The sequence below is a fragment of the Pogoniulus pusillus genome, chromosome 25, assembly GCF_015220805.1.
Source record: "Pogoniulus pusillus isolate bPogPus1 chromosome 25, bPogPus1.pri, whole genome shotgun sequence".
Classification (NCBI taxonomy): Eukaryota; Metazoa; Chordata; class Aves; order Piciformes; family Lybiidae; genus Pogoniulus; species Pogoniulus pusillus.
In genome coordinates, this window is record NC_087288.1 from 19,398,331 (window position 1) to 19,421,215 (window position 22,885).

Consider the following 22,885-nt stretch of genomic DNA (forward strand, 5'->3'; position numbering starts at 1 on the left):
AACATGCTGAGATTTTTCTGGCTGCTTTCCCTTGCTCAGGAGCTGCAGTGTTGCAGCAGTGACTCTGGGTGCCAGCACCACGGTGGTAGCACAGCTTTGTTAGCACTGCAAAACCCAGCAAGTGCAGCTCAAGAAACGAGCTGAACAGGACCACTCCAGCTGCACATTGTCAAGGAATGAGAAAAGCTATTTGGCATCATGTCTGGTAACAAAACGTGTGAGCTCTCAACTGCAAGGGGCTGTGGCCAGAAAAGGGGCTCAAGAGAAGAGCATTTTCTCTCTCTTGGAGTTGATTTCAGGCAACAGGCCCAGCAGCTGGAAGAGTGCTTAGCAGTGCTGCTCCCTAAAGGCACTCACTTTCCTGAACAATCATCTCAGCCCAGGACTTTGCAAGTAGTATTCTGCAACCTCTCCTCCTGACTCTGCTGTGAGGCTACTGCATTCCTGTGAGTGCAGAAGACTATAGGACAGAGGAGTAAATTGGCATCCTCAGAGTCTAATAGGTATATTAAATAGAAACACCAACTAATGGAGTTTTCTGTATGCCAGGTGCAGGATGAACACTAAAAACCACTGGGTTCCTGCTCTCCCAGCCTCAACAGACCAAAAAGCCAAATGTGCTTTGTCACTGCCAACACAGGCAGTTCAGGCAGATAGACACCACCTACAGAGGAACAGAAGCAAAAGTGGGAAAGCTGCTGTGGTAGATCATGCATTATCAATGGTTCTAGGTTGGTAGTTTTGCATAGCCATGACCATTTCCACCCCAAAAGGAGGTTATGTCCTCAGGTCCTCCTATCCAGGACAGAGCAAGTAGAGATTTACTGCCCTGAAAAAACTGCTGCATGTCTAAACCAGAAGAGAATTCCCTGTCCTCAACTGTCTGTTTTCAGGCTGGAAAAGAATCATCTGTTCCTGGTTAGGTAAAAAAACAAACCAGAAATTTGTTGCTGAAATCAGTTCCTGTGGCTTTAATTGACCACAGAGACAGGCCCTGAGTATAATTGTGTTAGTCTGGGAAACAGTCTCCATCCTACCCATAAATGCTCAGTAAATAAATCAGGGCAGCTGCAGCAGTGGAACACAGAGGGAGGAGCTGGACTTCTGCCTTTCTATCTAGCCATTTCCATGGCTTGTTGGAGACACTTGCCAGAGGGTCGTGAGAGCTGACAGTGGCATTGGAAGCTGTCTGCATGCAGCTGCTGGAGTGCTGCTTGCTGCAGGGAAGTTGGGGCTAGATAACATTTAAAGCTCCCTTGCAACCCAGTCCATTCTGTGATTCATTCTCTGGTAAGCAGCTGATGAGGATGTTCAGTGCCCAACCCTGCATTACAGAATCACAGAATGATAGGAATTGGAAAGGACCTCTGGAAATCCTCAAGTCCAGCCCCTCTGCCAAGGCAGTTTCACCTAAAGAAGGTTACAGAGGAACACATCCAGAAGAGTTTTTAGTATCACCAAAGATGGAGACTCTACCACCTCTCTAGCCAGTCTGTTCCAGGGCTCAGTTACCCTTAAAAAGAATGAGTTTTCCCTTATGTTTAGATAGAACTTCTCATGTTCAAATTTGTGCCTCTCATCTCTTCTCCTGTCCCTGGGCACTGCTGAAAAAAGCCTGGTCCCATCCTCCTGACAGCCACTCTTTCAGTATTTCTAAGCACTGGTGAGATCCCCTCTTAGCCTTCTCTTTTCCAGCCTAAAAAGACCAAATTCTCCCTGTCTTCCCTCATCGGAGAGATGTTCCAGTCCCCTCAGCATCTTTTTTCTCCTGCAAGTCCCTGTAGTGCCAGCCGTCTGGGATGCAGAGGTGAAACAGAGTCTTTCTCACTTCATGGACGAGGTCACCTGCAGAGGATCAGTTCCTGACACTGACAAATAATCCATGGCACCTGGAAACAATTTTTTCCTCAGCTGTTTGGCTCTGGGTCAGCTACACACTCCCTTTCTACAAGATGCTGCCTCATATGTTCCCCAGACACCTCCCATTTTCACTCATTTCCTACGTGTGCATGCTGTAGCTGAACTGTCCATATCAACTAATGGTAATTACTCATTGCCACTAACTGTTCTCTGTTTGCAGCAGGCAGGAAAATGAGTGCAGAGCAGTGGGACCTTGGGATTTACATGAGACCTGCAGCTTAGTGCCGTGCAAATGCCTGCTCTTCACTGAGCAGCTTTGCAGTGGCAGTTTTTTGGCAGCCACTCATTTCCTGTGAGCTGCTGTTTAGAGAAAAGCAGCAAAGCCAAACAGCAGTTTGGACCTGACTCACCCTGATATCAGACTCCTTCAGACTCTGTTAGCAACCTCAAGGAATCAGGACAGGCAGAACCAAGTCCAAAGAACTCACAAAGTCCTAGACCCTTTAGGGAATGGAGGGCTGCACAATTATGTCTCAAAGCCAACCCGTCACACACTGGGAGGTATTGCCTTTAATGAACCAAATGGATACAGAGATCAGTGAAGAACCTTTTGGTCAACCTAAATGAAAATATCAATACAGAGGTCACTGAAGAACCTTTTGGTCAACCTAAATGAAAATATGAATACAGAGGTCACTGAAGAACCTTTTGGTCAACTTCAATGAAAATATGAATATAGAGATCAGTGAAGAACCTTTTGGTCAACTTCAATGAAAATATGAATATAGAGATCAGTGAAGAACCTTTTGGTCAACCTAAATGTAACTATGAATATAGAGGTCATTGAAGAACCTTTTGGTCAACTTCAATGAAAATATGAATACAGAGATTATTGAAGAACCTTTTGATCAACCTCAATGAAAATATGAATACAGAGATCAGTGAAGAACCTTTTGGTCAACCTAAATGAAACTATGAATATAGAGGTCACTGAAGAACCTTTTGGTCAACTTCAATGAAAATATGAGTATAGAGATTATTGAAGAACCTTTTGATCAACCTCAATGAAAACATGAATACAGAGGTCAGTGAAGAACCTTTTGATCAACCTCAATGAAAACGTGAATACAGAGGTTAGTGAAGAACCTTTCGGTCAACCTAAATGAAACTATGAATAGAGAGGTCACTGAAGAACCTTTTGGTCAACCTAAATGAAACTATGAATATAGAGGTCACTGAAGAACCTTTTGGTCAACTTCAATGAAAATACAAATACAGAGATCTGTGAAGAAGCTTTTGGTCAAGGACAATAATTGTGTTTAAAGCACGATTACAAGAAGAGCCTTTCATTTCCTTTTTAGCCTGTACAATATATCTCATCTCTAGAGAGATTAACTTTCCCTTTTTAAAGGTGAGAAAACCGCAGGCTTTGTCTCCAGTGGAGGAAAAAGGCACCACAAGCAAAAGGAGCATAATCAAATGGGCTACTGCAGACTGGAGACAAGTTGCCTAAGTGAGGCAGTTTATTCTTTCTATCAAATGCATTAACTGCTGGCTGCTTCCCAGCTGAAAAACCCTTAAGGAAGTGGCGGTGGTTTTGTTGTTGTTTTGGGGTTTTTTTTCTTCTCCAATGGCAGTAAAGGATCTAAGTAGCATCTGTCTGCTAAAATATTAACATCCTGTTGATCAAACTTTCTGCTGTTCGACCTCCCACAAAGGCCAGAGAGTGTCTGCTTACCTTAGGCGAATATGGATCGCGGTTGGAAGGATGGGGATTTTAATGGCACATGATATTCCCTGCTGTGTCACCCACTGCCCAGAGACAGCTAACATCAACTGAAGCTTTAAAAAAGCAAATGCAGCTATAGGGTGCTCAGAGGAACTCGGGGACCTAAGACAAAAGGCCTTTAGAAGGGCAAGAAGGCTGGTGAAGAGGATAGAGAAAGAATCACCTGAGGAGCAGCTGGGAGACATGAAGTTCTTTAGTCTGGAGAAGAGGAGGCTGAGGGGAGACCTCACTGTTCTCTGCAACTCCCTGAAAGGAGGTTGGAGTGAGGTGGGGGTTGGTCTCTTCTCCCTAGTATCAGGTGATGGAATAAGAGGAAATGGCCTGAAATTGTGCCAGGGGAGGTTTAGGTTGGATTTGAGGAAACATTTATTTAGTGAAAGGGTACTCAGGCGTTGGAACAGGCTGCCCAGGGAGGTGGTGGAGTCACCATCTCTGGGAGTGTTCAAGAAATCTGTGGACATGGCACTTTGGGACATGGTTTAATGGCCATGGTAGTGTGGGTTGATGGTTGGACTTGATGATTTTAGAGGTCTTTTCCAACCAAAATAATTCTATGAATCCATGATTCTCTGAAAACTCATTGTCCCGTGAGTAGCCTGCTTCTCCTGCTGGACAGAAAATTCACTTCTCCCCCAGTCCTCCAGCATCTCTTTGCCTTTTTGTTCCTGCCTTTTCTGCCTCCAGTTAGGTGCACAGCTTGTCTCTCTAGTATCCCATCACACTGGAGAAAGCAGTGCTGCTTTAGCTGAATTCAGGAGTAAGTTACCACTGTAAAAGTAGTGCAAGAATGAGCAATCCTGCCCATTACCCAGAGGTTTGGTGGGCCAAAACACACAGCTCCATGAAACTAAGCAGACTGTCACCTGAGAGAGGCAGAAGCAGGACTGCAAGGTCTGCTGGAGTGTTCTGGGCTACACTAAGAAGAATGCAGCCAGCATGTCAAGGGAGGTTCTCCTCCCCCTTCTACTCTTGCCCTACTGGGAGCACATCTGATCTTCCCAGATCAAGAGGGATAGGGGCACACTAAAGAGTGCCCAACAGAGGCTATGAGGATGATGAAGGGACTGGAAATTCTCTCTTATGATGAAAGCTGAGAGACCTGAGGCTGTTTAGCCTGGAGAAGAGAAACCGAGAGAACTGGTCAGCCTCACCTCCATCTCTGGGAAGGTAATAGAGCAACTTACTCTTGGCACTGTCCTAAGGCATATCAAGGACAAGGGGGTCATTAGGAGCAGTCTCATGGTTTTACCAAGGGGAAGTCATGTCTGACCAGCCTGATAGCCTTAAGAGGACATAACCAGGTGGCTAGGTGATGGTAGAGCAGTGGATGTGGTTGATCTTGATTTCAGTAAAGGATTTGGCACTACCTCTCACAGCATCCTTGCAGCTAAACTGAGGCAGTGTGGTCTGGAGGATCAGGGAGTGAGGTGGGGTGGGAACTGGTTGAAGCAAAGAAGTCAGAGAGTTGTGGTCAATGGGATGGAGTCTAGTTGGAGGTCCATGACTACTGGAGACCCACAGGGGTCAGTACTGGGGCCAGTTCTATGCAATACATTCATCAATGACCTGGGTGAGGGCACAGAGTGCACTGTCAGCAGGTTGCTGCTGACACCAACCTGGCTGCAGTGGCTGCCACACCAGGAGGCTGTGCTGCCATTCAGACAGACCGGGACAGGCTGCAGGGGTGGGCAGGGAGAAACTGAATGAAATCCAACAAGGGCAAGTGCAGAGCCTGGCACCTGGGAAAGAACAGCCCCAGGGAGCAGTGTAGGTTGGGGACTGACCTGTTGGAAGGCAGCAAAGGGGAAAAGGACCTGGGGAGTGCTAATGGATGGGAAGTTAACCATCAGCCAGCAGTGTGCTCTTGTGGCCAGGAGGGCCAAGGTCATTCTGGAGTGTATTAGAAGGGCTGTGGCTGGTAGGCCAAGAGGTTCTCCTGCCCCTCTACTCTGCCCTGCTGAGGACACATCTGGAGTACTCTGTCCAGTTCTGGGCCCCCCTGTTCAAGAGGGACATTGAACTGCTTGAGGGACTCCAGTGCAGAGCCACAAAGATTATTAAGGGAGTGGAACATCTCTCTTACAAGGAGAGGCTGAGGGAGCTGAGGCTGTGCTGCTTGGAGAGGAGGAGACTGAGAGGTGACCTCACTGAGATGGTTATAAATATGCAAAGGGTGAGTGGCAGGAGGCTGGAGCCAGGCTCTGCTGGGTGATGCCAGTGACAGCACAAGGGGCAGTGGGTGGAGGTGGAGGCAGAGGAAGTTTCATGGAAACATGAGGAGGATTTTTTTCACTGTTGGGGGTGGCAGAGCACTGGGACAGGCTGCCCAGAGAGGCTGTGGAGTCTCCCTCTCTGGAGACTTTCAAGACCTGTCTGGATACACTTTTGTGGGACCTGTCCTAGGTGATTCCTGTGGCACATACTTCCAGGATCGACACTGTCCAGGCTATACTGGAGTATACTTTGAGCTTTTGTGCCCAGGGAGAAGGCAGAAGCTCTCCATCATGCTCTGTGGACCTTCCAACCACTCTCAACACTTCAGCCAGCTCAAACCAAATTTAGCAAATTTTAACAGTCTCTTCTTTGACCTTCAGTGCCATGTAGAGGGCAGAACACCCACCAGCAAATTCTTCTGAACAGTCCAAATATAGGGAATCATAGAATGGTTTGGCTTGGAAGGGGCCCTAAAGATCATCTAGTTCCAACCCTCCTGTCATGGGCAGGGACATCTTCCACTAGACCAAGCTCAAGGCCCCATCCAGCCAGGCCTCGAACACCTCCAAGGAGGGAGCATCCATATTGTTCCCTGCTGTTCTGAGGCTGCTGGTCTGGAATGCCATCATGGCTTTGCAGAGGCATCTAAGAAACACTTCCTTCTTCTTTGTGGATTTTGCAACTTGGAGGTACCCATCTGGCACATCTTTGGAAGTTCACAAGGCAGCACGCCGAAAGGGTGGAGATGGTAGGTCCCAACTTGAAATCACAGAATCATAGAATGATTTGGGATGGAAAGGACCTCTGAAGATCACTGAGTCCAGCCCCTCTGCCAAAGCAGGATATAAAGGCATTTCTGACACGAGAACCAGCCCACCTCCAAAGTGAGTGCCTGTCTTTGTTGGAGTAAACAAGGCTACGGGTTAAAATAACCCTTCCTTGGACAGAAATCATACAGCCCAACAAGTCAAAGTGAGCTCTCCAGCACATCTCTCAGCTTCAAACCTCTTTTGAGCAGTTGAGAATTTCATTTGCCAGTGCTTCTCTGGCAGAGAGCAAGCAAATATCATCCCTTTTAATGGTGTCTAAGAAACAAAGGCACTTAGACAAATCACCAACAAGCCACAAAGATCTGCCAGTTGTAGACCACTACTCCTAATATGCAGAAGTGAACCACAATGGACAGCATTGTCTCACTGGTGATGACAACTGGATCAAAGTACAGTTAGTTTGAAAGCTCAGTTTCTCAAGACAGAATAAGAATATGTGGGACCAGGCTCCTACACAACTTGCAGTGCGTTGTAGGAAGTACAGTGGCAGGCTTTGTGGCTCAGTTTTGCAGCTGCAAGTGCTAGTGCTGCGTTGCTTACTTATGACAGCAAGGGGCACAGGCTCACCATCTCTGGCAAGTCCTGCTACATAGAGTGGTAGGAACAAATCCTTGCTTGGAAAGCTTAGAACCACTGGGTAAGCACAAGCAAGAATTATCAGACTAGTCATGTCCTTCTCATTTCCTTCATAACCTTGCCCTCATGTGAAACATGTGGAACATCTACTGGAATACCCAGTATTGCTGAAAAGGCACCACAGCTGCAATGGAATACAGCTACTTCAACTCAGATATCAAAGCTGAAGGTAAAATTGAAGAAGTGAAACCCACAGCTTCTTTTCAAACAGCAGAAATATTGTAGAAAAGCATTTCCCTGTACACTAACATTAAAATGAGAAGCATCAACATCTGCATCTTGCTTCAGGCGGTATTAAGTTTCATCATAGCTAATGGAAACCACCAGCAACTGCTCTACAACAGCCCTAAAACAATGGAAGGCAGCTCAGTGACTGTGCAGAACTGCAGGTTGCTCCCAGCTCTCTGCATCTCAAAATACATTGGAGTGAAAAATGTTGTTGCCCTAGAAGAAGACAAGAGTTTAACAAGCAAAGGAGCCAGCAGGAGAGCTCTGTCCATGCTCCCAGAGGGGGGAGACTGCAGAGCCGCCTGGTTACGAGGAACTCTTCTCCTTGTACTTCTGGTAAGCATCCAGTATCTCCTTGACAACGCTTGGATCATCCAGCGTGGTGGTATCTCCCATGCTGCTCAACTCCTCAGTGATTACTTTCCTCAGCAGCCTTCTCATGATCTTCCCTGAGCGGGTTTTAGGAAGCCGCTTCACCACCTGCAGAGGGAAAACCAGAGCTGTATTAGAGCCCAGCTGCTGCTGAAGCCACAGGGAAAGGTGGCTGAACTGTCCTGAGCCTGGTGTACTGCACCATGGCCACACCTGCCTTGAGGCTCCTGAGAAATACTAGCCCACTGAGCACACTGCTTTACATCCAAGGAGAGGAGTATCCCTAGCACTAATTCCCTGTACTATCAGTTTTGCTCTTAAGTGGACTTTGTTCCCCATTTCCTCGCCGCTGGTATCTCCAGGCACAGCTCTCTGAAGAATCAGGACCTGCAAAGGCTGTCCATTACTGAGCTAGAAAGCTAGTTACACTTGGAAACTCAGGCACTGATAGTGACACAGGATCTCAGTGCACTATCAGAACAGACAAACATACTCCACTTTACAGGGCAGGAATATAGAGCACTCAATACTGCACCTTAGCTACTCAAGCAGTGACTCCTGTCTGCTGATACTTCTCTCTGCCTGATTACCTCTGTCAGCCTACACACTGCTTCAGCACCAGAAGAATGTTACATGTCTTGGCTATGCTCAGTCTCTTCTCCCTAGTAATAAGTGACAGGAGGAGAGGAAACAGCCTCAGGATGCACCAGGGGAGGTTTAGGTTGGAGATTAGAGAAACTTCTTCACTGAAAGGGTTCTCAAAGACTCCCCAGGAGGTGGTTGAATCCCTATCCCCAGAGCGTTTCAAAGAGGCAGAGATGCCATGCTGAGGGACATAGTTTGTCATGCAGACTGGATGAGGCCTTGAGTTCCAGCAAGAGGCTAGATCCTGCCTATGGATGATCCTTGAGGTCACTTCCAACCTAAACCATTCTATGACTCTGTGGTTTAGTCGAGACGTGGTAGAGTTAAAGAATGGTTGGACTTGATCTTCAATGTCTTCTCCAAGCAGAACCATTGTGTGGTTCTATGCCTCCTGCGAAGGACTGGGCAGTAGGTTCAAAGGCACACAGGGAGCCTGGAGCTCATCAGTGCTCCCAGGGTCAGGGCTCCACAAGCTGCTAGTTATGCAGCAGAAACAGGCAGTTCTTGAGATCTGGGGTGAATGCAGCTTAGCAACCCAAGAGAGCTGGGCAATGAGAAGTGCTGCTCTGCCTCTCAGGGACACTGAAGGTTGTGGTGCTTCTCTGCATTTTGGTGGGGTTGATCCCACAGAGAGCAGTGCCAGCTCGCTTCAGCAAGCGGCTAGCCGAGGGCAGGAACTGTACGGAGCAGCTGTAATATCCCAGCCACCCTCTGGGTTGCTGCTGGTCCTCAGGCATGGAAAAAGGAGCACGTGAACACCACTGCACCTCCCCTTGCCTACCTAGGGATCCCCGCAGCCAGTTCTGTTTTCCTGCTGCTTCTTCTGGACAAGAATGGACCACAGCAGCACTGCAGGCAGGAAGGTGATGCTTGACATGAGGAGGAACTTCTCTAATTTAAGGGTGATGGAACACTGGAACAGGCTGCCCAGAGAGGTGATGGATTCTCCATCTCTGGGGACTTTCAAAACCTGCTTAGACATGTTCCTGTGTGACCTTATGTAGGTGAACCTGACTTAGGCAGGGGAGTTGGACATTATGATCTCCAGAGGTCCCTTCCAACCCCTGCTATTCTGTTTTTCTGTGACTGTTCTAGCTCCTGGTACCTGTTACAGTCTCCCACTTACCAGAATGTGGTCAGGCACAGCATATTTTGCTATCTTGGAAGCCACTATGGCTTTGAGCTCTTCTTTGATGCGGTCTGTATGAGCTGTTGGCTCCTTTAGCACTATAAAAGCAAAGGCACCTGGAAGACAAAGAAGCAAAAGCCACATACTTCATATCAGATCCTGGCTGGCAAGGATCCGAGGCAGGTCTGAAATCATTCCTGTGTGCAATCTAGGGACTGCCAGACCCCATAAATCCTGTTCACAAAAGAATGCCAAGGCTCCAGCCCTGCAACGACGGCCAAGCCTTTTCTTGGCACCTATGCACCAGACTGATCTCAGTGACAACTCAATGTAAATTCTGACCAAAAGCTAGCCAGGGCAGGGCAGCTGCTCCCACCCTGCTCAAAGGACATTTCTGAGCACAACCCTTTCAGATGAGCCTCTACCACATACATAAATGATGTGAGAAGAGTTTGGGGAGTAACACCTGCCCCCAGCTTAGAAACACTCCATTGTTTTCATGGCAGTCTTTGTCTCTGGGGGCTGCAGCACCAACCAGGCTAACTGCCCTCCCCATTCCCCAGGCACCTCCTCACACACAGCTCAGGTTAGAAATTAAGGAAGGGCAGCAAAGCTGGTGAAGGGTCTGGAGAACAGACCTTATGAGGAGTGGCTGAGGGAACTGCAGCTGTTTGGTCTGGAGAAAAGCAGGCTGAGGGGAGACCTCGTTGCTCTCTACAACTCCCTGACAGGAGGCTGCAGTGAGGTGGGGGTTGGGCTCATCTCAATATGTCAGGTGACAGAATGAGAGGAAATAGCCTGAAATTGTGCCAGGGGAGGTTTAGGTTGGATATGAGGAACAAATGATTGATGGGAAGAGTGGTCAGGCAGTGGAACAGGCTGCCCAGGCAGGTGTAGCGTCACCATCCCTGGAGGTGTTCAAGAAACGTGTCCATGGCACTCTGGGACATGGTTTAATGGCCATGGTGGTGTTGGGTTGACAATTGGACTTGATGATCTTAGAGGCCTTTTCCAGCCAAAACAATTCCATGAAAATGTCATGCCAGGATAGTGCATTTCACATACCTTCTCCTTTGATCTTGTGTGGGTACCCAATCACAGCTGTCTCAGGGACCTCAGCGTGGTCAGCCTTCACCAGAAATAAACCAGAAAGGCACAGAGTGAACAGTTGCCTCAGGTGCTGCAGCAACTGCACCAGCTGCTCTAGGAACAAAACATCTCACCCTCCCCTTGGCACAGCCTGCTGCAAGGACAACAGGAAAGCTGGATGCTGCCTTGCTGCTGGATGGTCCATTGGTGGCCATGGCCACGTCTCTGGGGGTAGCATGGACTGACTGAATTTCAGGATCACAGAATGTCAGGGGCTGGAAGGGACCTCGAAAGCTCATCCAGTCCAACCCCCCTGCCAGAGTAGGATCTCCTATACCAGATCACACAGGAACACATCCAGGTGGGGTTTGAGTATCTGCAGAAAGCAGCTTGTGCCAGGGCTCTGTCACCCTCACAGTGAAAAAATTCCTCCTCATGTTTCCATGGAACTTCCTCTGCCTCCACTTCCACCACTGCCCCTTGTGCTGTCACTGGCATCACCCAGCAGAGCCTGGCTCCAGCCTCCTGGCACTCACCCTTTGCCACATTGATAAACACTGATAAGGTCACCTCTCAGTCTCCTCCTCTCCAAGCTAAGGAGCCTCACCTCCCTCAGTCTCTCCTGGACTGGATTAGCTCTGCTTTTAAACAGACAGGTAAGTCCTTGCACATGCACTGCAATGCCTACTGCACACCAGGTGAAATCTGCTCAAGCTGGAAACCTGCTTTCTCTTTCAGCATATGCACTCCTCTGTGTGCATCCCTACAGTCCCAGCTGGTGACTGGCTGTGGCCACCAGGATGCTGAAGGGACTGGAACATCTATCTAATGAGGAGAGGCGGAGAGAGCTGGGGCTGTTTAGCCTGGAGAAGAGGAGACTGAGGGGAGATCTTATTCATGCTGATCAATAACTAAAGGCTGAGTGTCAGGAGGATGGAGCCAGAGTCATCTCAGTGCTGTCCAGTGACGGGACAAGGCACAATGGACACAAACTGAAACACAATGTAAACAGAAGGAAAAATGTCTTTGCTTCAAAGGTGGCAGAGCCCTGGACCATGCTGCCCAGAGAGGTTGTGGAGTCTCCACTTCTGCAGGCATTCCAAACACACCTAAATGTGTTGCTGTGTGATCCTGCTCTAGGAGGAGGGTTGGACTAGGTGCTCATCATAGGTGCCTTCCAACCCCTACCATTCTGAGAGTCTGTGACCACAGTCCACATTTGGCTGGTGTTTATAAGTGCCCAAAGCACACCAGGAGGCCAAAAGAATCAGGCTGCTTCACTGGTGAGGCCACACCTCTGGTACTGTGTCCAGTTTTGGGCACCGCAACATAAGAAAGACATTGAGGTGCTGGAGTGGGTCCAGAGAAGGGAAACAAAGCTGCTGAGGTGTTTGGAGAACAAGTCTTACAAGGAGAGGTTGAGGGAGCTGGGATTGGTTAGCCTGATGAAGCAGAGGCTGAGAGACCTCACTGCTCTCTACAGCTACCTGCAAAGAGGTTGCAGTGAGGCCAATGTTGGCCTAACCTTCAAAGTAACTAAAGACAGGACAAGAGGTAGTGGCCTAACGCTGCACCAGGGGAGATTTAGGTTGGATATTAGGAAGAATTTCTTTCCTGCAAGAGTGGTCAAGCATAGGAGCAGGCTGCTCAGGGAGGTGGTGGAGTCACCATCCCTGCAGGTGTTCAAAAACTGAGTAGATGTGGCATGGGACATGGTCTAGTGCTCGTGGAGGTAGCTGGTTGAACTAATGAGCTTAGAAGTCTTTTCCAACCTTGATGAGTCTCTGATCATCCTAGAATGGGGTAAGAATCATTTTGCCACATGCATGCTTTTATTGTTATGCTACACACCCTTGATTTGTTCTGCCACATTTCAGAGTTTAACATTCTTCAGCAGTAGGAAGGCAACTGCATATCTGAGCCCCACACTAAAGTCTGGATGATGCTGTCTTAGTTTAAAATAAGAGAGAAAACATCAGAGAGAATCTAAGCACAGTACTGTATCTGCATATGCACATGAATGCATGGACACAGAATGGGAGAGGAACTGCATCCTACACGGACAAGCAGAAACCCACAGACACCAAAAAATTACTCAGAGGACAATGTAGGACCCTGAGTGCCACAGGACCACAGCTCAGGCTTATCAGCACCTCCCCTGTGGGGACAGGCTGCAAGAGTTTGGGCTGTTCAAGCCTGCAGAAGAGAAATTTCTGGAGAGACCTTAGAGTGGTCTTCCTGTACCTGAAGGAGCCTACGAAAAAGCTGGAAAGGGACTTCTGACAAGGGCTTGTAGTGACAGGAGGAAAGAGGATGGCTTAGAGCTGGAGGAGGGAAAATTTAGCCTGTGTATTTGGAGAAAGGTCTTTCCAGTGAGGGTGGTGAGACACTGGAACAGGTTGCCCAGGGAGGTTGTGGATGGCCCCTCTCTGGGGGTGTGCAAGGCCAGGCTGGATGAGGCTTTGAGCAACCTGCTCTAGTGGAAGGTGTCCCTGCCCATGGCAGAGGGGGAGTTTGAAACTAAATGGTCTTTGATGTTGCTTCCAACTCAAACCATTCTATGATTTGATGAATGTGCTCCCAGTTCATCTGTCTTACATGATGGCAAAGGTACATAACACAGAAATAACTATTCAGGTCAAGCTTGGAAGACAAATGCTCTGAGGAGTTCTTGTTTTCAGTTCCCTGAGCATTTAGAGCCATTTTCTCCTCAAATGCCAGGCTAGCTTTGTAGCTGACACGAATCAAGCTGGCTTCATATTTAACCCATCTGAATTCTCAGGCATGTTCAGCTTGTTTGGATGAGCAGGAACCACAGATTTGGGAAGGAGAGGTTAGGTGTTAGCAGAGGAGAATGATCAAACAGGAGAAACAATCCCTGTGCAGACCCCACCAGCACCTCAAATTACAGCTGCAGCAGTGACCACAAGGATTGCTGTTGTGGTGACTTCTCTCACTTGTCCATTTTGTTGTCTCCTTAATAAGGAAGCTGCTTGCTTTTGCACATTTGTCAGGTTTTGAAAGCATTCATTTACAACCACACCATTTCTTTGAGAGGACCACCCTGTCCAGGGGTAGGCCCTGGCAAGGGACCTCCACCTGCTTGCAACTTACCATGGCATCTTCTATCTCTGCTGTCCCGAGCCTGTGCCCACTGATGTTAATGACGTCATCCATGCGCCCTGTTATCTGGTAATAGCCTTTCTTGGTCCTGTAAGCACCATCCCCAGTGAAGTAGTAACCTACAGCACAGAGAGGTGAGTAGTCAGCAGCAGGAAGTGTGCTGGGAAGTACTGCTTTGGGTTCTGGTGCAGAACAGACCATGCCCCACCATGGCAAGTAGAGTAGGGTGGACTGGACAGCACAGAGCTGCCTCAGTGTACAGCTGCATGACCTGCCACATGACATCTCCACTTCCCTCTGCCAACCTCAGCTTCCTGCTAGAACATTACAACGATTTTGGTTGGAAAAGACCTTTAAGTTCCAGTCCAACCATTAACCCAGCACTGCAACGTCACCACCAAACCATTTCTGTTCTGCTTAAGCTGCACTCCTAGTCAGCACCTGAGCAGCAGCAGCAAGACAGTGGAGCTCAGCTCTCTGCCAGGATGGGAAAAATCACTGTAGGCAATCAGTAGAAACCAGTGACTGATGTCCCTATAGTAAAACCAAACCCAGCAACACAACACAGAGGCTGATGTTGGCTCTGGGGAAACCTTATGGCAGCCTTACAGTACCTGGAGGGGGCTTAAATGAAAGCTGGGGAGAGACTTCTGACAAGAGCTTGCAGTGGTAGGATGAGGGTGAATGGTTTTGAGCTGGAAAAGGGCAGATTTAGACAGGCTATTAGGGAAGAATTCTTTCCAGTGAGGGTGGTGAGACACTGGTACAGGTTGCCCAGTGAAGCTGTGGATCCCTCCTCCCTGAAGGTGTTCAAGGCCAGGTTGGACAAGGCCTTGAGCAATCTGGTCTGGAAGGTGTCCCTGCCTATGGCAGCAGGGGTTAGAACTAGATGATCTTTAAGGTCCCTCCCAACCCAACCTATTCTATGATTTACAAAGCCTGGAGGGCTCTCTGATCTCCCTAGGCTTCACATGCCTACAACTGAAAGTAAACTGCATGCTCAGGCCTGCTGAACACAGCACAGATGTATTTTTAACCAGTCTATGTTCCTGTAGAACTGGCAGAGTTGGATAATGGTTGGACTCAATGATCTTAAAGGTCTTTTCCAATGAAGGTGATTCTAAGATTCATGATTCTAAGATAAAACCCCTTCCAATGCCATTTGCCATCACATTGCAAGCTATTGGTCAAACTCAGGTCTGCTGCTAGCTACACCCAAATGCTCATAGAAAACCACAGGTGTTCAGTGGAAAGGGAGCAGCTCTTTTGTCTTCCCTATTTGAGATCACTGCCGCTGTTGCTCATCACTTGCCCTGGGACAGGTGAAAAGCCTTCTTACCTTCTGAGTTACAAAGATTCAGATCCTAGGCAACAGTGCTGCTTCAGCACATGAGCATGCCAGAAGCACTGCTATCAGAGGAGCTGATACAAGGCTCCCAGGCATATGGTGCTGTGAAACCAAGGTAGCTCTTGCCAGAAGCCATTCCTGGCCATGGACTGCATTCATGCCTCCTACCGTTCCATATCAATTAAACAACTACCATTGATATTTCAGATGCAAACATGTAGTGTGCAATAAGGGACACTGGGCTCATTCACCTTCTTTTCTCCTGAGACCTCACCTGCATCCAGTGCTGCATCCAGTTCTGGGCCCACAACACAAGGATGGCATTGAACTGTTGGAACAGGTCCAGAGGAGACCAAAGATGCTCAGGGGAATGGGGCATCTCCCCTACGGGGACAGGCTGGCAGAGCTGGGGCTGTTCAGCCTGAAGACAAGGTGGCTCAGGGGATACCTTAGAGCAGCCTTCCACTACCTGAAGGAGGCCTACAAGAAAGCTGGGGAGAGACTTGCAGTGATAAGGTGAGGGAGAGTAGCTTTGGGCTGGAAGAAAGGATATTTAGACTGGAGATTAGGAAGAAATTCTTTTCAGTGTGGGTGGTGAGACACTGGAACAGGTTGCCCAGGAAGGCTGTAGATGACCCCAAGCCCTGAAAGTGTTCAAGGTCAGGTTGGACAGGACCTTGATTAACCTGGTCTAGTGCAGGCTGTTTTTAAGGCCCCTTCCAACTCAAACCATTCTGTGGTTCCATTAGTGTCCCTTTCCTTTCTTACCACTCATTCTGTACATTTACTGGGTTGTGTCTCTAATTCTTTTCTAGCTTGTAGCTTTCAAATACCTTTCAGTTGCTCCCCCAAGTGACAACAGTAGTCTTGTCCAATCTCCTACAAAATGTATTTCCCTGCCAGTTCTGATTGCTTGCCAGATACAACCTTACCATGTGCTTAAAAGGAAGGCTGTAACACAGCCTATGACAGCTGGAGTGAGATTCAATGATGCAGGAGGTACTTTCCCATCCAACTTGTGCCTATTTTCAAGTGACACACAAATCATTCCACAAAAAATATATTTGGATTTTAAAATGTAGACATTCAAATCTTCCCCAAAATGTACTCCACTCTTACCAGCTAGAAAGGTCAGCAGTATCTAAGACCAGAGGGAGGACCTTGCAACACAACCCACAGCCTAAGCCACCAAGATCTGGCTGGTACAGAAATGTCACAAAGTGATACTGAAAATCCTCAGTGCTTACACTGCAGTGCCACTTACAATGCCAGCTGCCTTCCCTTGGCATTTCCCTTACCTGGGTAGGCTTTGAAATAGGCATCAACAAATCGCTGGTGATCTCCATAGATTGTTCTTGCCATGCCAGGCCACGGATGGGCAATGCAGAGAGCACCAGACACATCATTACCCTCTACAACCTTTCCCTGCAGGTTCAAGCACAGGAAAGATGAACACATCAGGAATAGTAAAAGGCTTGTGTGTCGTGCTTCAGTCTGGCAGGAGTCACCCTGTTGCTCTCTGCAGACTGGCAGTGGAGAGCCACAGACAGAGATGAATTGCCTCACGGTGCTGTCGCACACCATCTGTATTGTGCCTTCCTCATCCCCTGAGGCCAGCAGCACAACAGAGGAGACTGAAGGAAAAGCAAGTCCTGTGATTCTGCAGAAGGCAACACCAGCAAAGATGTGCTAAGCAGCCAGAGAACGCCTAGGTGAGGCTGGCAGGGAAGAGCCTGGGACTCCTGCCTTCCACTTAGGCATTCATTAACTGCCACCTTCCCTTAGCACCCTCGATAAGGAGAAGGTGACAAGCTTTAGTGTTAACAGAGCACTGAAGCACAAATGAGGATCACCTTACATAGCTTCACAGGCCAGTGCCAGGTTCCTCACAGAAATACAAAGCTGCAGGGTCTCATGCCTTGTATTTCCTTTGGAACACTGCACCAGTCCCACTGGCTGCTCCACTCTTGCCATATCACCAGGTGATGCATACAGGGCTCCAACAGTTCAGCTCCAAGGTTGCCAGGAGCTGTGTCACTTCTGACTTCTCTCATAAATGGAGGCAGCAGCTCTTAGTCAGTACCACAAAAGTGATGCTGAAAATGCAAACACCCTCTAGAGATGAGCAGATAACTTCCAATGCCCAGCTGGCAACCAGCAGACACATCTGAGATGTGCTCACAATACAAACTGCTCATCTATTCTACCATTTTAATGGAGGAACAGATACCCTCTGGATCCTGTGCCTTTGCCATCAGAAAAATTACTAAGGCAGAAACAGCTTCTCTTTTGGGTACCCAGCACAGCCTCAACTCACATTTTCATCCATCAGCACTGGTATAATCCCAAAGAAAGGTCTCATAGCCATAGCTGGAACGATCTCAGCATTCTCCTCTGAAGGCCGTGGGGCAATGCAGATGCCCCCAGTTTCTGGAAGAGTAATGAAAAACAAAACATTTGAGGTTCCATTCAATGCTAGGGGAAAGCAAATGGCAGCTTTTCTTGGTTTAAAACAGAGGGTATCAAAGCCACCTTGCAAGAAAAAGCCACAGGATCATTTTGGCTGGAAAAGGTCTTTAGTATCAAGTCCAAACACTGACTAACTAAACCAAGTCTGGTGCTAAACCATGTCCCTCAGCATCACATCTCCACAACCACCTCCCTGGGGAACCTAATGCAGTGTTTAAGAACTCCTTCCATGAAGAAGGTTCTTCTAATATCCAACCTAAACATCCCACACTGCTACTTTTGGCCACTAGGAGTCGTAGAGAGTGAGAAGGTCTCCCCCAGCCTCCATTTCTCCAGACTAAACAACCCCAATTCCCTCAGATGATCCTCACCAGACCTGTTCTCCACACCCTTCACCACCTTCATCGCCCTTCTTTGGACCTGCTCCAGCATCTCAATGTCACTCTTAGAGTGAGGGCCCCAAAATTGAACCCAGCCAGACCTGACCAGTGCACAGAGGGACAATCATTTTCCTGGTCCTGCTGGTCACACCATTCCTGGTAGATTGTACTGGTATCCTTCTTGGCCACCTGGGCACATGCTGGCTGTCACCACCTTGAGGTCCCCTCTCTGCAGGGAGACTTTCCAGTCACTCTGCCCCAAGCTTGAAGCATTGCATGGCATTGTTGTGACCCAAGTGCAGGACCTAGTACTTGGCTTTATTGAATCTAAGAGACAGAGTGACTCTGATCTCTGCCTCCAGTCTTCAGAGGCAGAGCTGGCAGAAGAAAATCCATGCTTCTATGTTACCTGTGCCCATGCTGCCACTGTAGTGGCAAATCCACCCAGGCTTTAAGCAGGTACAGCAGAGACTGAGCTGAGAACAAGCTCCCCCTTGCCATGAGTGAAGGGCTGTCTTTCAAAACCAGCAACCAGCTTTTCTCCACAGCTGCCTACAACAGCTGTACTTTGTGCTGTTGTTTTCTTTGACAAAACCAAGAGTGGAAATACCCAGCTTTCACCTCTGCTGGGCAGAACTGCACTTGGAGCTCACAGCTCTGACTGCATTGCTGTCATTCAGGGCAGAGCACTACCTAGCACTTTAACAGCAAGCACCACAGGAGTTTCTTGTCTCTCTCATCTGCTCATACCACACTACTTGGAATCACAGAATTATAGAATGGTAGGGGTCAGAAGGGGCCTCTGAAGATCCTTGAGTCCAACCCCCCTGCCAAAGCAGGATCACCTAGAGCAGGTCACACAGAACACACGCAGGCAGGTTCTGAAAGTCATCAGAGAAGGAGACTCCACAGCCTCCTCTAGGCAGTCTATTTCAGTGCTCTGCCACCCTCAGTAAGGAAATTTCTCCTCATGTTGAGGTAGAACTTGCTGTGTTCCAGCTTATGACCATTGTTCCTTGTCCTATTACTGGGCACCACCAAAAAGACACTGGTACCTTTTTCTTAACACCCACCCTTCAGATATTTATAGACATTAATAAGATTCCCTCTCAGTCTTCTCAAGACTAAACAGCCCCAGTTCTCAGCCTTTCCTCATAAGACAGAATGTCAGTCTCTTCATCATCCTCAGAGCTCTCCAGCAGGTTCCTGTCTCTCTTGAACTGGGGAGTCCAAAACCAGACACAGTATTTCAGGTGTGGTGTCACCAGGACAGAGTGGAAGGGAAGGAGAACCTCCCTAGACCTGCTGGACACACTTTTCTTAATGCACCCCAGGATGCCATTGGCCCTCTTGGCCAGAAGGGCACACTGATGTCCCACGGATAACTTACTGTCCTCGAGGTCTCCAAGATCCTTCTCCATGGAGCTGCTTTACTGACTCCTAGTCTGTACTTGTGCCTGCTGTTTTTCCTTCCCAGATGCAGGACTCTGCACTCATCCTTATTAAATTGCTTCTTGTAGTTTAGGTGTCAGTCCTCATCCAAAGACTTCTAAGTGGATTCTGAAATCACCATTTGCCAGTCTTGATGGCTGCCAGGCTTTATTGGCTGGCAACATGGTGCTGCTTCAGAAAGCAACACACCATGAAGGACACTGCACACACCACAATTAACAAGCCACATTGAAACTGTATTTGAGAGGCAACACAGCAGGACCACCACCAGCATCCATCAAACTGTTTCTGTGCTCTCTTTCAATTCCAATGGCATGCATCATTTTTCCCAGATTAATCTGGCTTCCTCTTCTGCTGGAAGCATCAACTGTGAAGAAAGCCACATTCTGACTGAATCAATTGAATGAATATTTAACATCATTAGTTTATGCTTCCAGGAGCTGGTGTTTGTCTGCAAAATGATGCCTGGTTCAGGGTAGGATCAGACTCTGCACTCACAGGCTGTCCAGCCAGCGTTCTTTAACCTCTCACCTGACAGCTGTTGCCACAAAACTCCCAGGAGAAATCCAGTTTAATACAACACTTAACCCCAGACTTCAGAGGAAACTGAAGACACTGAGTACATGCTGCTTGTGCCAGTTAACTGAACGCTAAGAAAAAAATGCTTAGGGCAAAAAAAGAGTTTTCAGCTCCATCAGTGTGTTTTATTTTGGAGCAGTGAGGAGGAAAGCACATAACACCCAGGCAGGCAGCTTCCCTTCCACTGAGAATCCAAGAGGGTTTAAGAGATCAGTAGGTGACAGCAGTTACCATCATTGTTCTGAATTCTGAGGTTGCTTTAGTTCAAATCTGAAAATAAAAAGAGCCTGCAAGTCTGGTGTGTGTGAAATGGAACTTGGTGATGTGCCAGAGGCTAATGCATCACACTGAGATGGGCCACAGGGATCCTGAAGAAAGAGCTTGCTAGAAGGAATAAGGATGAAACGAAAGATGAACTCAGAAGCAGGCAGATTGGAAAGGGAATGAGTATTTTGCCCAGAGATTTAAAAGAGTGGGGATGGATTTTTTTTTTCAGCAGAGGCAGAACACCAGCAGTTGTGCTGCACCCTTTAAGCCCCTGGCTCCACAAAAAATAGTGGTTCACTATGTGAGGACATGTTGCAAGGCACCTTGAGCAGCTTTTGGACGTTATTGCCCAGAGGACAGCAGTAGGTACTGAGGAAAGGGCAGAGGAGGAGCTGGAGGATTCCTTCAAGCAAAGGATTCCCCCAGGCAGAGTACAGCACTGTGGCTTCTCTCTGGTGCTGGCCAGCAAGGGCACGAGATAGGGATGAGTAGAGCTCATGAGGACAAATCACTCTGACCATTGGGTTGTAAATGGAACACAAGACCTAGCTGCTGCACAGAGCTGGGCCACACAGTTGCCAGAACAGAAGCACAGCTCTTTTTGAGGCTGTTGTGGAGGCAGAGAATGAACGTGGCCAAGTCAGGAGTATAGATAAAAATAGAACTATTTTCTTTTCCTGAAACCCACCCCTGAAACTAGACACGGAGATTAATGAGCAGGCTCAGTTAATTGAGAACATCTTACAAAGGATGCTATAGATCCGTTTGGCTACTTTAGAAGTCAGGAAATGGAAAAGGCACAGCTTTCCCAGTGTCAGTCAGGCTGAGCAGGAAGTTCACTGCTCCCAGGTGAGCCAGGCTGGCTGAGAGAAAGGGCAGCCCAGATGCTTGGCAGCTCTCTTTCAAAAGACAGTCGAGGCTCCTTGGGCCTGGTAAGCCTGCACAAAGAGAGCTTGTCCTTGGCAGCACTAGGGGACTCTCCACAGGAACTATCCAGGCAGGGGAGCACCCCAAGGCAGGCAGCACCCCAATATTTATCCCCTTCCTAGACAAAGAGCTGAGCTAGCACGGCCTGGGCATGAAGAGCACAGCCAATGCCCAGCCCGATCCCAGCGCGGGCACTGCACGGGCACCCCTCGTGCCAGAAGGGCCCTTTGCTGCCCCCCTTCATGCCTGCAGGGCAGGGGGGGGAAACAGGTTTTTTGCACCTTTCCTCTCCCATTTAAACCACAGAGGAAGAGGAGTTTCAGGGTATCCAGGACTCCAGGACAGAGGCATTACAAAGCAACTACAGCATCCGACTTCCCTCCTGGGAGAAGGTGCTGGGTGACAGCCACTGTCCCCTACCCACCTGATGCACAGCCAGTATAAGCCTCCACTCCTTTCCAATCCACAAGGGCAGTTGCACTGGCACCCTCTGACTACACAGCTTAGTGTCCCACCCTCCTCTGACCATTCCCGGGAAGGCAAACAAAGCAGCCCTAAGCAGGGGTTGTGGATACAGGGTGCTTCAAATGCCTCTTCATTGTAAGGCCACACCCAAGTCAGTACAGCAGGATAAATAATTGGAACTGAGGTTGAAGTCAAGCTGCCTATTCCCAGCTCTGCCCTAAAACTCAATCTCTGTCTCCCATTTCTAGAATAAATTGATATTTTCTGGCATTCAAAATATCAAAGGACATTTAGAGGGGAAAATAGAACAGAACCCAAACCAAGGCTTCTTTCAGACGCTGTTACATTACTGTTGGCTGCTGAGTGCCCCCAACAAAGCTTAGCTAAACACCAGGAGCGTTTTTTGACTGACTTCTTGGCTTGAACTGAAATGTATCCAGTGACAGGACAAGGGGCAACTGGCACAAACTGGAACACAAGAGATTCCACTTAGACATAAGGAAGAAACTTCTTCCCTGAGAGGGTGCCAGAGCACTGCTACAGACTGCCCAGAGAGGCTGGGGAGACTCCTTCTCTGGAGAGATTCCAAACCTACCTGGACACATTCCTGAGCAGCCTGATCTAGGTGACCCTGCTCTGGCAGGAGGACTGGACTAGATGACCCCTGGAGGTCCTTTTCAGCCCTGTCTGTAATTACCAGTCTGTAATTAAATGATTCTGGAACATTCCTTTTCAAGCCACCAGGAACCTGCACACACAGTCAGGGCTCCCCCACGCTCTCCAAGGATGCATTTTACCTGTCTGCCACCATGTGTCCAAGAGGGTGCAGCGCCCTTCTCCCACCACGTGGTAGAACCACTGCCAGGCTTCGTTGTTGATGGGCTCTCCCACTAGACCAAAAACAGAAAGGGAGCAAGCTGAGGCACAGAGGCTGCAGGCAGTTCAGCCTCCCCTTTGGTGCCCATCAGGCTGCATGCATGGTCCCTGAGCAGAGTGCTAACGGCCCTTGTGCTGGGATGTGCAAAGCTCTGCCCTGCTCTCCTGGAAAGAGCTGGGTCTGGCACCCAGCCAGACCTGGGCAGG

At 48.5% G+C, this 22,885-nt stretch overlaps 1 protein-coding gene across 1 annotated transcript in view; it reads right to left on the reverse strand.

Annotated features, from left to right (window-relative positions):
* Positions 1 to 6,856: 6,856 nt before the first annotated feature.
* The window catches only part of ACSS1 (acyl-CoA synthetase short chain family member 1), a 60,036-nt gene continuing 44,007 nt past the window's right edge, over positions 6,857 to 22,885 (reverse strand). The window contains exons 8-14 of the mRNA XM_064164081.1: positions 22,600 to 22,692; positions 17,581 to 17,693; positions 16,562 to 16,688; positions 13,907 to 14,034; positions 10,769 to 10,832; positions 9,701 to 9,819; positions 6,857 to 8,037 (exon numbers count right to left, since the gene is read on the reverse strand). Coding sequence (XP_064020151.1) covers positions 7,864 to 8,037; positions 9,701 to 9,819; positions 10,769 to 10,832; positions 13,907 to 14,034; positions 16,562 to 16,688; positions 17,581 to 17,693; positions 22,600 to 22,692 — 818 coding nt within the window. The 3' untranslated portion in view covers positions 6,857 to 7,863. The remainder of the gene's footprint in view (positions 8,038 to 9,700; positions 9,820 to 10,768; positions 10,833 to 13,906; positions 14,035 to 16,561; positions 16,689 to 17,580; positions 17,694 to 22,599; positions 22,693 to 22,885) is intronic.